Source organism: Streptopelia decaocto (genome assembly GCF_964273445.1).
Source record: "Streptopelia decaocto genome assembly, chromosome: 2".
Taxonomy (NCBI): Eukaryota; Metazoa; Chordata; class Aves; order Columbiformes; family Columbidae; genus Streptopelia; species Streptopelia decaocto.
The window spans coordinates 141,740,541-141,754,336 of NC_138655.1; the positions used below are offsets into that span (position 1 = coordinate 141,740,541).

Sequence of the window (13,796 nt, forward strand, 5' to 3'; positions counted from 1 at the left end):
TGTCATTGCAAGGAGGAGTAGGAGGAAAATAAAGCGAGTTGACAGCTCACATCCTGTGCCATAATCCTAGAAATTGTTAATATTTACAAAATTAACAACTAATATAACCGATGACAATCTCACTCCTCCTGGTTGTCATGAGGATATTAACAGTTACCACCTGCTCCAAACTGGAAATGTTGCCCGTCTCCGGAGCTCCTTCTGCTCAGCACACATGGGGACGGCACAGACTCGCCGCCCGGCTTCCACACCGCCCCGAGCCGGGAGCCAGCGCGGGGCACCCACACACTGCTGGGCTGGAAACGCTTCCTGACCGCACTCTGCTCTCCGCGAGGGAGCCGGGGCTCTGGCAGAGCAGGACCATGGTCTCTCCCTCTCCCCGGCGCCTCCAGGAACCCAGCACCCAGCCCCACGCACCTCCCCGGAGGAGGAGGATGGGGAGGATAGGGAGTGCAGAGGGAGGAGAGGCGAGCGCTGCGCTGGCTCAGATCGTACCTCTGAACGAGCTGCCCAATGGAAAGCCCAAGGTGCTGGTGTGATTGCCAGCTGTAGGGCTGGCAGCTAATTGATGAACAGATGCCACAGTGTCATTTCCTTAATAGGAAAGACCTGGCTAAAACCAAAATAAAGATGCTTGAATACCAGTGAGTCCGTGGGAAATATATTGCCAGACTAACAATCACAAAAGGGTGAAACTTTGGAATCACAGCAATGTTGCCCACTTTTTTTTTTTAACTGTTATCTGTCCATCAGGAGGACTGCAGGACACAACACAGGGTTAACAGACACTGTAAGTACAAGAAAACTGTGGATGGTGCCTGCACATGTGGGATTGCTGGCTTTATTTGGCCCTATCTTTAGCAAGGAGCATTAATTCCCCAGGCCACTCTTTGCACAGGCACAGCATATTGGCCTTACAGTAATTTTTAAAAGTTTTCTTCATCAAGGTGCACTGTATGCAAAAAAACTGCCAAACTCTTTCCAGTTCACTGTATGCAAAATCAAAACAGAGAATTGCCTGCATTGTTGTTTTCAAAGAGCTCCCAGGTGCTGGAAAGCTCTAAAAAGCAAATTTCCTTCTCACAGGAATAATTTTCTCCCCTTTAAGTGGCATGTTGTTGGCTGTATGAGAGGCTGGCCTGAGGAGGCACCCTGAACGAGTGACCGTGAATGAGTGGATGGCAAAAAAAAGTCATTTTCAATGCACCCTGAGATCAGGGATCTCGTTGTCAACCAGGGCAGTGAAACAATACTGACCAGAGGAGCAAGGAGCTGCCTATACAGAGCTCCATGCTCCAGGTGGCACAACAAAATTCCTCAGGCCAGAACCCAAGGGCTCACTGGAAGGGACTTCAGTTTTATGGATCCTCTGGAGAAATGACCAGGGGAAACATCAGAGGCACCATGACGAGCTGTGATGCTCATTATTCGGTTCCTTGCAGTAGGACACAGCAATTCCTTTCCTTTAAGTACAGTGGGGAAATAAATGTGACCCAATAAAATGAAACAAGTTGCTTTTAAATATTAAAAAAGCAATGACTCTAGAGAACAGATACAGGAATTCAGCAAACTCACATTAAAACTGTTGTGTAGTTTGCTCTAAAAAGCCGGTACCTTTTTAAAAACACTGAAACATTAGCATGTTACATCCCAGATGGTTTGCTTTGCTTCCCCATGTCTTTTATTCTGCCATGAACCTCTGAAGAGCACTCCTTTCCCCCCCATTTTGTTTTCTGTTTGTAAAGCTTTATACATTTCGGTTTTTCATTGTCTGCTCAGATTATCTTATTTTTTTTTCATTTTTCTTTTCAATAAACTTCTTTTTTTTTTCCCCATCTGCCACTATCTTCAGTATAATACTTTTCCCTTTAGGATTTCTTTTATCCTTCTCATCTTTACGCCTTTCACTTACTCTTCCCCAGACCCTTCATTTTTGCTTTTGCTTGTCAAAACTGTGTTTCTTCCTCCTTCATGGGGGAAGAAGTGGGAAGGTTGGGTGGATTTTTTTGCTATGGAGACCCACGAATGCTCCAATCCATACTTCCAAACCCTGCAGAGGAGAGCTTGCACGAGTCTTTCAACACTTTCAAAATTTGCAACAGCAGTTAATGGAAGTCTGACTAATGCTTGAAAATCAGCAGCTTATTTTAAAGTGGTGCTGCAGCTTCCCACCAACAACATTATCGGGCCTTCCCCAACAAACTTTTATTTCTCCATTAGAGACTCCATGCTTTGAAACCCTTGTAGCCCTGTAGCACCTTCTGTCTTTCTAAACCCCAAGACACAGAGCAGGTGATGGACGCAGCCTCAGACGCCACCCAGATGCCTTCAGCTCTGGCTGGACTTCTGTTCAACCCAAAGGAGCCACATTGCTCCCCTGCCCCTAGAAACCCGTGTCCAGGTGCACCAGGGAGATTGCCGAAGAGCTGCAAAGCCAGTTTATCTGGAAGTGAGTGTACAGAAAACATCTTGCAGCCTGAACGCAGGGTCTGGCCATGGCTGGGGGCATTGGTCAGGACAGCAGTGGCTCATCCCGGTGGCTGCTGCCCCCCCAAGGGCTGGGTGGTGACAGTGCCAGGAGAGGAACCGGGGAAAGGATCCAGGGCCTCTTCACCCCTTCCCGATAGACGTGCCCATGCTATTTATTTTGTTCCAAAAGGAATTTGCAACAGCAGTTTGGGGATCTTCTGACATTTCACTGACATTTCTTCAGGGCTTTTTGTAGCACGATTATTACTGCATTAGGTGCCCTCACGTGTTAATGCCCACGCTTGATTTAATTGTGGGCATCCCAGCCAGGGGCCAGTTTTTCCTGTGAATTCTTAGCATGCACCCAAACTAGTGCCTCCATGGGCCTGTTTCAGTTGGACCTGTTCCCCACAACAGATCACTTACGAGGTCTGGAAAACCCTCTGCAGAGCTTGCAATGGTGAGAATTGACTGTTCCTGACAAGTCTACCATTTTTACTGTTTTCCATCTGCTTACCAAGGCTGCCTCATTCTTCGGAAGTACCAAAGACCACTTAAAATGTGTCCTAAGCTTGATGCCAACTTCTGAGCCCTGCTTGCCAATTCTGTTGCAAAATATATGTCAATACATTTATTCTCAGACTAAGGCAACCATGTATTACTTAAATGCTGGGTAAGGGTAATCCTAAATGTGATCAAGAGGCTGGTGCTGATAACAGTCTTCAGACACAAAATGGCTTTTGTAGAGAGTATAATTTCTAGCATGAGATATTCAAAACCTTTCCTCTCTCACTGAACACAACAGGTCTGTTTTGCCAGCCTGGGCACGTTTCCTGGCGCGCAGTCCGGACGGCAGCCGAAACTCGGCAATGGGTTGCTCAGGTACAAAATCCATGAAATATGCAACCAAGAGCAGGAGGGTCCTGACACGAGCGATCTGGGTATGAATACCTGTTCTTGTTCCTTGAGTTTTCTGGTTAGCTTTTGCTCTGGTAAGAATAAAACTGTTAGGAAATCACTGTCTGTAGATGTTAGGTTTTTCTTCCCCACTGCTAAGACCTGAAGCTGTTTGAGATGTTAAACAATTTGTGGCTTCTGAGCTTGGCTGTGGTGCCGGCTTTGTACAGACAAATATAGAACCCGTGGCATTTTCAAAACCCATTTGGAACAGCTCTTCAATACAAGCACTTTCAACAGAGATTAAATACACTATTTGGGTTTTCTGCCTTAAAAAAAAAAAAAAAAAGTCACTTAAAAACTGGCAGAAATACCGTTTTCTTCAAATGAGAAAGTTCTCTTTCCCCAAACGGAGGTTGGCAATTGGCAGCTTTTCACAAAGACAAATTTTTTTCTTTCCTCTCTCCCTTCCCCTACTCCTTGATTTCGAAATAATCTTCAAGGCAAAAAATTTTTCACTCCTTGAACAGAATGTTTAACATTTTAACAAATTTGTATCAGATAAAATGCTATCACATTCCTATACAAGAAATTAACACATTGCAGGACACTGGACATATACATTCCTCAAGGAATTAGCTATCCAGAAATCCTACTGAAGAAACTGAAACACAATACAAATAAAGACCTTTATTAAAATCACTTGGAATATTATATGAAATTTAATATCGTATAATATAGGTGCAAAACCCCTGATATTAACAGGATGTGATACATGTGAATAAGAGGACATTAATATACATATAAATATAAAAGCTAAAATGTGTTTGACAGTGATATATTAAATGGCTACATAAACGTGACCATAATTAGGAGAATATGTAATTCTGTATTCCTCAAACAGTGTCTTCTAAAGCAGTATACATAGTAAAATGCTTTTACCTCTAGTGTCTGCCTTTTATGAATAAGAGGAGACGTGTAGGAATATTATAGGCACATGCAAAAGCAATGTAAAAGATGTAAAAACAGAGGCAGGAGCCAGGGCCTTATTTATTCTTGGCTGCCAGAGGCTTACGGCTGATCTTCTTTGACTTGTCATTGTTCTTCTTTGGAGGTTCAGGATTCGCCTGCATGTGTCTGCCATAAAGACTGCAAGGAAATAAGATAAAGAATATTTGTGATACAACCATTTAACACAAGCTTTTACTCTGCAGCATGTTAAACAATGCATCTAGTTACTAGAAATAAAAAAAGGAAGGTCATTATATTTATTTTGTCTCAAACTCAACACTGACTTTTCTATTAGAGCTCACGCTGCAGTCCATAATATTAGGTTTTTCATGACTAATCAGAGAGTAACATGGGGAAGAGCAGGCCTCTGGAGCAGTGAATGAGCAATCCGTTTTGCCTTCAGAAACTAGCAACCTTTAATTCTGCAGTTATGGGATTAAGGCTTGGAAGGCTGCAAGGAAGTGTATTCGAGTTGACAATGACAAAAATTGGGTTGAACTGGAGAGATAGAGTGCCCACTTAGAGCAAAGTGAGCATCATCCCTAACCAGAAAACCCAAGGGCTTGATAATGTGACAGAGAGCAATGGTGTCACCGCCGCCTTTGCTGCTCACACATGATTGATAGCACTGGGACAGCCACCAACACATCAATGCCACATTAGTAAGTGCCACTGATTAAATGTTGACAAAGTATCCTACAATTAAGATGGCTAGCGTTCACAGCAAAGCTAAATAGACTATATGGCTGAGAGGATCTTGCTAAATATCACATAGTAATTAATAGATAATTTATGAGTATTCCTGATTAAACTAAATTAAAAACCTACCCAAAATAAACACAGCTCAAACTTCTCTTATTAACATAAAGTGCTTTTTGAAGACATACTTTGCGGACATGTCAGTGTATCTAGAAGGGAACAGAGACAAGGTCTGTTTCTGCCCATTCGGCTGTATAAACATGGCAATGTCGACACCAACACTGAAAACCTGCTGACAGGTCCTCCCACTGATGCTTTAGCCCCATGCTCGTGAGTGTCCGTCCCAGTCCCATATGAGGCTGTTGTCAGTCACGCTGAACACAAACTTCTACCACTTGATAGGAACTCTGCTAGCGAAGAAGATCACAGCACCAGTTCCCAAAACAGCCTTCCTTGTGTCACTGCACCTCCACCTTTTGGTGGACTTTGTCGCGAAACAGGATGGATCCAGGGGCTTGGGACTGAGAAACTCTGCGTTTTTCTAGAATTGCCTTTTGATGTGTCAAAATTGGGATGGGCAGCTGTCATCGCTGCTGCCACAGAACCCAGGTCCTGCGTTTTCCTGTGTCTAGTGCAGGCAGAAAGCTGCCCCGGCCCCTCACATGCTCCCCCCCACTGCAGTCCGTGTGTGCAGCCTGAGTGTCTGTCCAGCCCTCGCTGCAGACCAGGAGCAGGTACTGATCATTTGCTTGGCCATGCTGGGACAGACTCAGTTACTCATGAGACACTGTTGCTCACTCAGAAAGCATGACCTGCTATACAGTTCTGCGGTGGACATCAGCCTGAGTGAGTACCTCAGAGATAAAGTGACTCTTCACTTACAGAGACCTCTTAGTTTGCAGGCTGAGCCAGATTTCAGCAGAAGACTGGCCCTCCTTCTACAGGGCCTGGGGGACTATGCAGTCAACCGTATGCAAGAGACACTGAACGAGGATCCAAACTCTTGAATTACTGTGCTGTAAGACATGGCTATGGAGGGGCTGTTCATGTCAGATACAGAAAGGTTTTAGCTAAGACATATACAAATCAGGAGATTAAAACTTACGACCCAGTCTGAGATTTATTTCGCTGCATCTTGAGGATACTTCAAGGCTGGGGTTCCCGGACTGCAGAACAGGACTAGAGTTTCTCCTAGGGTGGGCTGGAGAGGCAGCTCTTGCTTCCACCTCCTCAGCAGCTCTAGTTTTACATCACCCCACTAAACAGGCTGCTGTCAAGGTGCGCTGTACCCAAAACAGCCTTGCTCAAGGAAAATACAATTGTAAATGATGACATTACTTCACCTTACTGAAATTTTATGTGTGCCATCACCTGCTATCAACAAGGGATCAGATGCCATTTCCTGACATACGCAGGGAGCCCTGACCCTCTGTGATAACTGCCTGCTGACTATTAGCTACACAACATGTATTTTTCTTTTCGTAAGAGATACAGCCCCAACAGCACAAGTCTGTATTTTATCCAAGTACACAGTATGCATACTAATCAAATATCCATCTTAAAAACTGTCCTGTTTTAGAAGGCTTTAAGTGAGTTGAGGGAGGTAAGTAGGGAAGGAAATGTTTTGGTATCAGGAAATACTATCACAGTGGAAGAGCATAGAAGTATTTCAGCTGTCATTCAAGGAGGCTGTCCCATCAGAGATCTACCCAGGGTAGAAGAAGTCAGGGGACAAGCAGCATCTTATTCCCAATGACATGCAGTGTAGCATTTGAACTGCCACCAGCAACAATTTCATAACTCTGAGAAGTTCGCAACAGAGAAGTGGAAACACATGCTCAAATCTGCAAACACCAAGAGTTAGTTAAACACTAAATTAATATCCAAGATGTTTTTTGACTCTAGAGAAATGATGCTATGTTGGAGTAGAATGGGAGGTTTTTCATATAATAAGAAAGTCCCCAATTGGGACTTTAAGCACTGAATTAAAAGCGAATCCACTGATCCACTGTATCTGACCACAAAAACACTTTGTGTATGGGAACTGAAGTCCCCTGTCACTGTCCTGTCTGTCACCCCCTGCTGCCCCACAGCTTCTTTGCCCTGTTAGTGCCAACCCACAGGCTGGTTTAAACTCTGCTTTTTTGCTTTGGAAACTTTATATGAATTTCCCTCTTGGATGACACTTTTGGCATTCATTCTGCCTCTCCTTTCCTGGTTTCTAAGTGCAAATGTTCACGTCTGTGGACTGGCAGAGCTCAGATTAGTGAGCTTTTTCTGAAGTAAAAGGGTGTGGTGGGAATTCTACTGACTACATAGATGCTTTTGAAGTGCAGAAACTGAATATTGACAATTTAGAATGAACTTCAGAGTTCTGGTAAAGTCTACTTGGGCAATGCCTTTTGACTGCAAAATGAGGTCCAGTGGCCACTGCATGCATTACGCAGTAAAAATCCCAAGTGACCTGTAAGTATTTCTGGTATCAGTTTTCTTTTGATATTTGCTCCTTATGATATTCAGTGTTGTTGGTGTTCTAGCAACTCCCCCTGCCCCATGCAAGTACCATGTCAGTAGTAGCAGATGTGCATAAGTTGCACACATCTGCAGCACTTTTACATTCCTTTTACTTATTCTCATGTCCAAACACTTCTACCAGCATGTGCATCAAAACTTCATCCTGGAAATTAATTTTGGGGTTTGAAATAGGCAAATCAAATATATCTACTTAAGTTTCTCTGGCAAAATTCCAAAGAAGTTTCAGCTTCACGTTACTATCTCAGCTGAAGAGAAATGCTTTACAATCTACCACAGTAGTCTGCTATGCAAAGAGCAAGGATCAGACGTATTTAGATTATAGATGCCTTCACAGACAGGGACTCTCTCTTGTGTTTGTACACATCAAATATGAGGAGACATATGGTGTCACAACAACATTTAAATACAATAATGACTGTGATAATGCCTGTGGGACAGAATTTGCCTTCTGTTACACTAGGGAAAAGAGAATTCACAATATTCAATGAACAAGCAACTATCTGAATGACACAAAAACCTACTAAAAAAACCCTATAAGCCTTTGGCTGTAGTAGATGTGGAGTCCTTAATGATTTTGATCCCTACTAGATAGATCCAGCCACAGAACCCATAGCTTGCACATCACCGTCTGTCAGCCAAGCTGCAGCAACTCAACTCGCTCTTGCTCCGGCATCACTGCGAAGTCAAATGTCTTCGGCAGAGACACCGACACACCGTCCCCGCAGGCCGACGGCAGCTTTGGCCACGCAGCCAGCTGGTTATGGGGCTCAGCTGATGGACGGTGACACACTCGGAGGCAGCACCTTGTCAAACCTGCCTGCACGACCAGGCCCTCAGTGAAGGCAGATGGTCCCCACAAACAGACACAGGAATACTGAGGCAGACCGTGGCTCCTGTTTCAAGGCAGATTTGTGCAATAAGTGCTGGTAAAACATTCTTGGCAGCACCTTCACACTTGATATTTTGGAATGTCACCTGCTCATGGGGCTGGTAGGGCTTTGAGCAGGACAGCCCACAGCCTCAGCTGAAGAATAAAATATGGAGCGCAAATAAATATTTCAGATGTTTGCGGTCTGCAGCAAACTCGTTATTATAAACACAGTTCACAAACTGCTGAACCTTTGTAGACTTAGCAGCTACAGTATTGTGTGCAGCCTTCTCATTATATTAAGTGAAATGGGAGATTAAATGTAAGACTGAAAATGCAGAAAGCCCTCAGATAGAGGCTTCCAGTTGCTTGCTTTCTTTCTATATATTTTGAAAAGCAAGTATCTCTCATGAACATAAATGTTTCTTTGTATGCAAATATAAACATAAACAAAATCTCCCTGCATTCTCTGTCTGCCCCACTGGAAGTAACAAATGAGTGCACTATGGCTGCTGTAGCAAACTAACAATATCAAGTGAGAAAGATGCTCATTAAACTTCATCATTCTGTCTACTTTAATGATGCTTTTACTTAATAAAAATTCCCCAAGTAGTTGCAAGGATATTAGGCAAGGTCTTTGGTTATGTATCAGGGGTCTAAGCTGTCACTAGCAAGCATGCAGTTCAGGAGCGGCATTCCCAAGAGGAAAGAGTGAATACAGCTTTCTTGTAATAAATTCAGAGAGAATCAATAACCACAGCCTGCCACATTAGTTAAGCATTTAGGAAAGTAGGTGATCCTTCTAAATTAAACTACAAATTGCTAAATGTTGCAATTTACAACATAAGCTCAGGCATGGAACCTTGTAACTTGAAAGCATACAGTTTTGCTACCAAAATCTCTGAATTCAAGAAAGAACTTTAGTTAAAATTCATAAAGTTCAGAAGAGCCATTTTCAAAAATCACTTTCTGCACAATTGCCTCCAATTTGTCTCTCTCGTACAACACAACACTCACCAGCTGAAGGCTACACAGTCCCAGAGAAGAAAAGAGTGAACTTGTGTAAACTAGTGAAATACAGCGTCTGATGCACCCATTAGTTTTATTGAGTTTAAGCATTTTGAAAGAGGATTTCCAAAATTAGCCTTTAGAAATACATTGCTCTCACTTTACGTCTGTAATAGACGTGCAAGGTGAGTGTGCAGAATGAAAAGACATGCACAGCTGAATACAATCCTGGAGAGATACCATCTCCAGGTATGTACTGTAACCTGAGAAATGACAGTGAAACATTCCAGTGCTGCTCACTTTTCCAAAAGCTCGAGCCCACGCTCAGGCAGGTATTTAATGCTCAGATGCAGCTTCAAATGCGGATATTTACAGTGACCTAAACGTGACATTCCCCCACCTCAGCTGCTGAAGCAGGAGAGGGGAGAGGCTGAATCAGTGGGGATCTCACTGGAGACCCGAAGCTGAAAGAAGCGTTTGCAGGACTGACACGTGCTGACCGGCCTGTTCTAGTTACAGTTCTCAAGCACCTACTGCAAGGCGCTTTTGCCCTGGCAGCTTTTGTGTAGCTTATCACTGTTCCTGGTATTCCCTCTGAGCAACTGAGACTGGGCTTTCCTCCCTTGGGAGCTGCTAAAACATCACCTCCTCAAACCACATCTTCTCCCAGGAAGCGGACAAGTACTGGGGTTTAATTTGCCAGCAATGTACCAGTGAGATAAAATAGGGAGAGGTTAAAATTACTTGCAAGTATCATATTATTTTGGTAGTTTACAAATAATTTGGTTTTATTCTCTGTAGCATAAATCAGATTATTTAAATTAAGAGGAACATTGCATGGATAAGTGAAATGAATATCTGGTTTCCTTGCACACTCAGATGGCAAGCTGCAGTTCTAGGATTCTTTATTAGGAAGAACAGAAAAGAGTGACTCATTTTATTAAGCTAATTTTTTGCCCCTTGTTTGGGAGCGCTCTGAGAGCAGATGGCAGCAGTGTCAGAAATGTTCATCACCTGAAGCTCTCTAAAAGCATCTTCAAAAACCTCAGTTTTGGGCTGTCACCTCTGCGTACCAGCTCACTCCTCGGGCTCTGGAGTGGAGGCAGCGCTGGCTGGATGAAGGGGGCAGGGGCTGATAGAGCCTCAGGGCTACTAAACCTGCGGTGCTTAATGTGGTATAAAGCTGCTCTGGTATTTTCAGGTCTGTAACAGTTTGTCTGCCTCTATTGCCCACTCACACTATGTTTAATACTTCAGGCTGCCCCAAATCATCACCCTCCACAGCCCATCCTCAAGACGCTCCAAAGCGTAACAACCTGTGATATTTTCCGTTGCCTCTACCTGCTCCAATCACCTTTATTACCCAAGGTTCCTGCAGTTTGCGCTTGCATCACCCTCCCTAATTCTTCCAAGTCCTGCACTTCGCCTTTCAGAGAGACTTTCTGCATCACCAGAAATCCCTTACCTTCTCAAGCGTTTTCTGGGGTCTTCGCCCCAGAGGCACTGCACAGGGGAACTGATCACCTTCTCCCTGCTGGGTCTATCTCTTTTTTTGTAGCTACTTTCATTCTCCGGACCCCACATCTGATAAGCAGGAGAGGATTCAGTACAGGTGGACAGTTAGGTATCCAAGCTCATGCTGTGGTCAGTGAAGATCTGGCTAATGAAGCCAATGGAGCAGAGAGTTTTTTGGGTGACCAAATATAAGCATCTGCTGTGAGATGCCTCATTGCTATACACTGTTACTGATTTCCACTGACTACAGGGGACAGTGTGCAGCTAGCTGACACACAGACACTCACATTTAGGTAATTTAAAATGCTAGATGAAGTCCACCCAGAGCAACCATTCCCTCTCTGTTCCACTTTGCATGTTCTCACAAGCTGTTAGCTACCTAACATTATAGGCTACACTAGAGTCACAAACAGCCTTGCATTAACTTATTGTGAATTCCTGCCTAAAAACCACTCCAACTATCAATAAGAAAAAAAAAAACAACTGTCCTGGAGCTCACTGTCTCAGCAACTGTGTAGAACGCACATCCTTCAAACTAAGCCCATTCATCCTGCATATCTCCCACTGGTCACTTCACTCCATTCGCCACACAGGTCCCTTCTGTCAGATCCCTCAACCTTATTCCCTCCCCTTTACATTTGCAGTACCATACACCTGAAGAAGAGAAAGGCTCAACCTCTACGCACCGTGTTTCCCACCCTCTTTCTTTACAGGTTGCTGTCAGAGGTGGACACTAACCAGACGGACCTCTGGTCCAATCTCAGGAGCTCCCTGTGGTGCTCCTCACAATAGCATCACCGGTCCTGCTGTGACGACTCAGCAGCCCAAATGCAGCAGCTGTAAAGGGAACACAGTCCAGTCAGACTGAAAGGGGACATCTCAGGGGAGATTTGAGCTGAGATTAATTACGATTTACAAACACCTGATCTCCTACAGGGCTGGCAATTCCTGGGTAATTTTAATTCTGCCAGACATGTCCACTCTTAAACTGGCTAATTTAATCACTGCTTCTTTGAACTCACCATCTTACATGTTAAGGAGAACTAATTTATGTTTTTCAAAAAGGAATTCCAAGTAGGTGTTAGGTATTTCTTTAATTAATAGACAGTAACAAAAACCTTCTCCTTATATTCTCTGAGGCTAGCAGCCTTTTGAAGCAAATACTTTAAATGAGAGGCTTGTTAGGGGAGCACAGCTGGAAGCTCAGAGAAACCTAGCAAAAAAGAAAAGGTCTTTTTTAAAGGAAAATGTACAGGCCAAAACTGGCTAATGACATTGCATACCCAACTGGAAAGACCTTACAAGAAATGTGGCTTTTGGTAGGGAGGGTTTTGAAAGCACATGGAACACCAGCATGTGCTTTCTGAAAGTCAGACCTGTCTAATCCCCAGGGAGCCCAGCACTGAAAATCTCAGCTGTGACACCAAGCCAGAGAGACACAGAAGGACCTCCATGGAACTGTCATGAGGATGGAAAGGAGAGGATGTGCTTATGCTTATTTCTTTAAAAACAGAGACAAACACGAATTAAGATTTAATCTACAGAATCTGTTATGCTGATTAAACAACCCTCAGCCAGACCAACATAATGAGTCAGCAGCTGGAGAGGAGCAGGGAGAGAATGATTTGTTTCTGCACCTGGACAGTCCTATCATACTATCTCAGTTATGAAGAATTTCTCACCTGGGACTCACATCTTCAGGCATGTCCATGAGGGCTGATCTCCCTCCTCACACTCCATTTCAGATGGACTGGTGTCTCAGGCTCCATAGCAGACTAGTCCCTGGATCTGCCCCGTGCATGCAGAAACTTCGTAGGTTAGAACCTGAAGCCCTCACAACTCAGAATTCCCAGACTGCAGTGGAATACTTTTTTGGTTTTATTTTCACAGATCAAGTGGTGCTCTCCCACTTACATGTGACCAGGAAAAACAATTTAGTGCCAGATATGGACATCAGCTGCAAACCCTGAGAGCTGAGGTATCCACCAGAACAAATTACATCCTCCATATAATAAATGAAAAGGAACTAAGAGCCACAGAATCTGCGTGAGCAGGATCAGCTTCTCTGGCAGAAGCCAGCACATGTGGGTGCAGAGAAAAATGCCCCAGTAAGAAGTAAAAGGACTAGTTAAATGAGAAAGAAGTGTGTGCTGTTTACTGAAGTCACCTGTATCAGCACCACCCTTGTCTTTATGCATTTGTACTTCCACGAGCATGCAGCAGATAAGTCAACAGTTTGCTCCATTTCACTGAACCCTGTTGTTGGGACCATATTCAGGGCCACCTGCCTGCTCTCAAACTAATCTCGGACACGCAGAGAACACAGTGCAGAAACATCCTGACATGCAGCACAGTCACCTTCCTGGAGCCAGCCAAACACAGTCTTCTTCATTCTTATGTTATTTGAGTCTTGTTGTCCACATGGAGTCCTTTGGGCTTAAGTAAACCAGTGCTCATTTTCCTTTTTTGAGGGCTACACTAAAGGGCTTGTTGCTCAGATAAATCCCCTTACATCATCTTTATTACTGATTTACTACATGCATTTTGCTGTGCACCTAATTAACATTAAAAAAAAAAAAAGGAAACAGAGAGTAAAAATAGCTAAGTGCAAGCCAAGGAACATTCCTTAAGTTATTCTACATCTGGCAGGACCAAGAGAAGGGAAGGAAGGAATCAAGGTAGATGGTGGAGACAAGTATAGGAAAATGGAAAGAGGATCAGGTGGGGAATAAATTAGGCCAGTAGTGCGCAGGCATGCAGCCGGTGAGCACATTTGTCTGGCAAAGCCCTGCGC

The 13,796-nt window shown here is 43.9% G+C and overlaps 1 protein-coding gene across 1 annotated transcript in view; it reads right to left on the minus strand.

Annotated features, from left to right (window-relative positions):
* Positions 1-4,036: 4,036 nt before the first annotated feature.
* The window catches only part of RSU1 (Ras suppressor protein 1), a 102,310-nt gene continuing 92,550 nt past the window's right edge, over positions 4,037-13,796 (minus strand). The window contains exon 9 of the mRNA XM_082045872.1: positions 4,037-4,515. Coding sequence (XP_081901998.1) covers positions 4,413-4,515 — 103 coding nt within the window. The 3' untranslated portion in view covers positions 4,037-4,412. The remainder of the gene's footprint in view (positions 4,516-13,796) is intronic.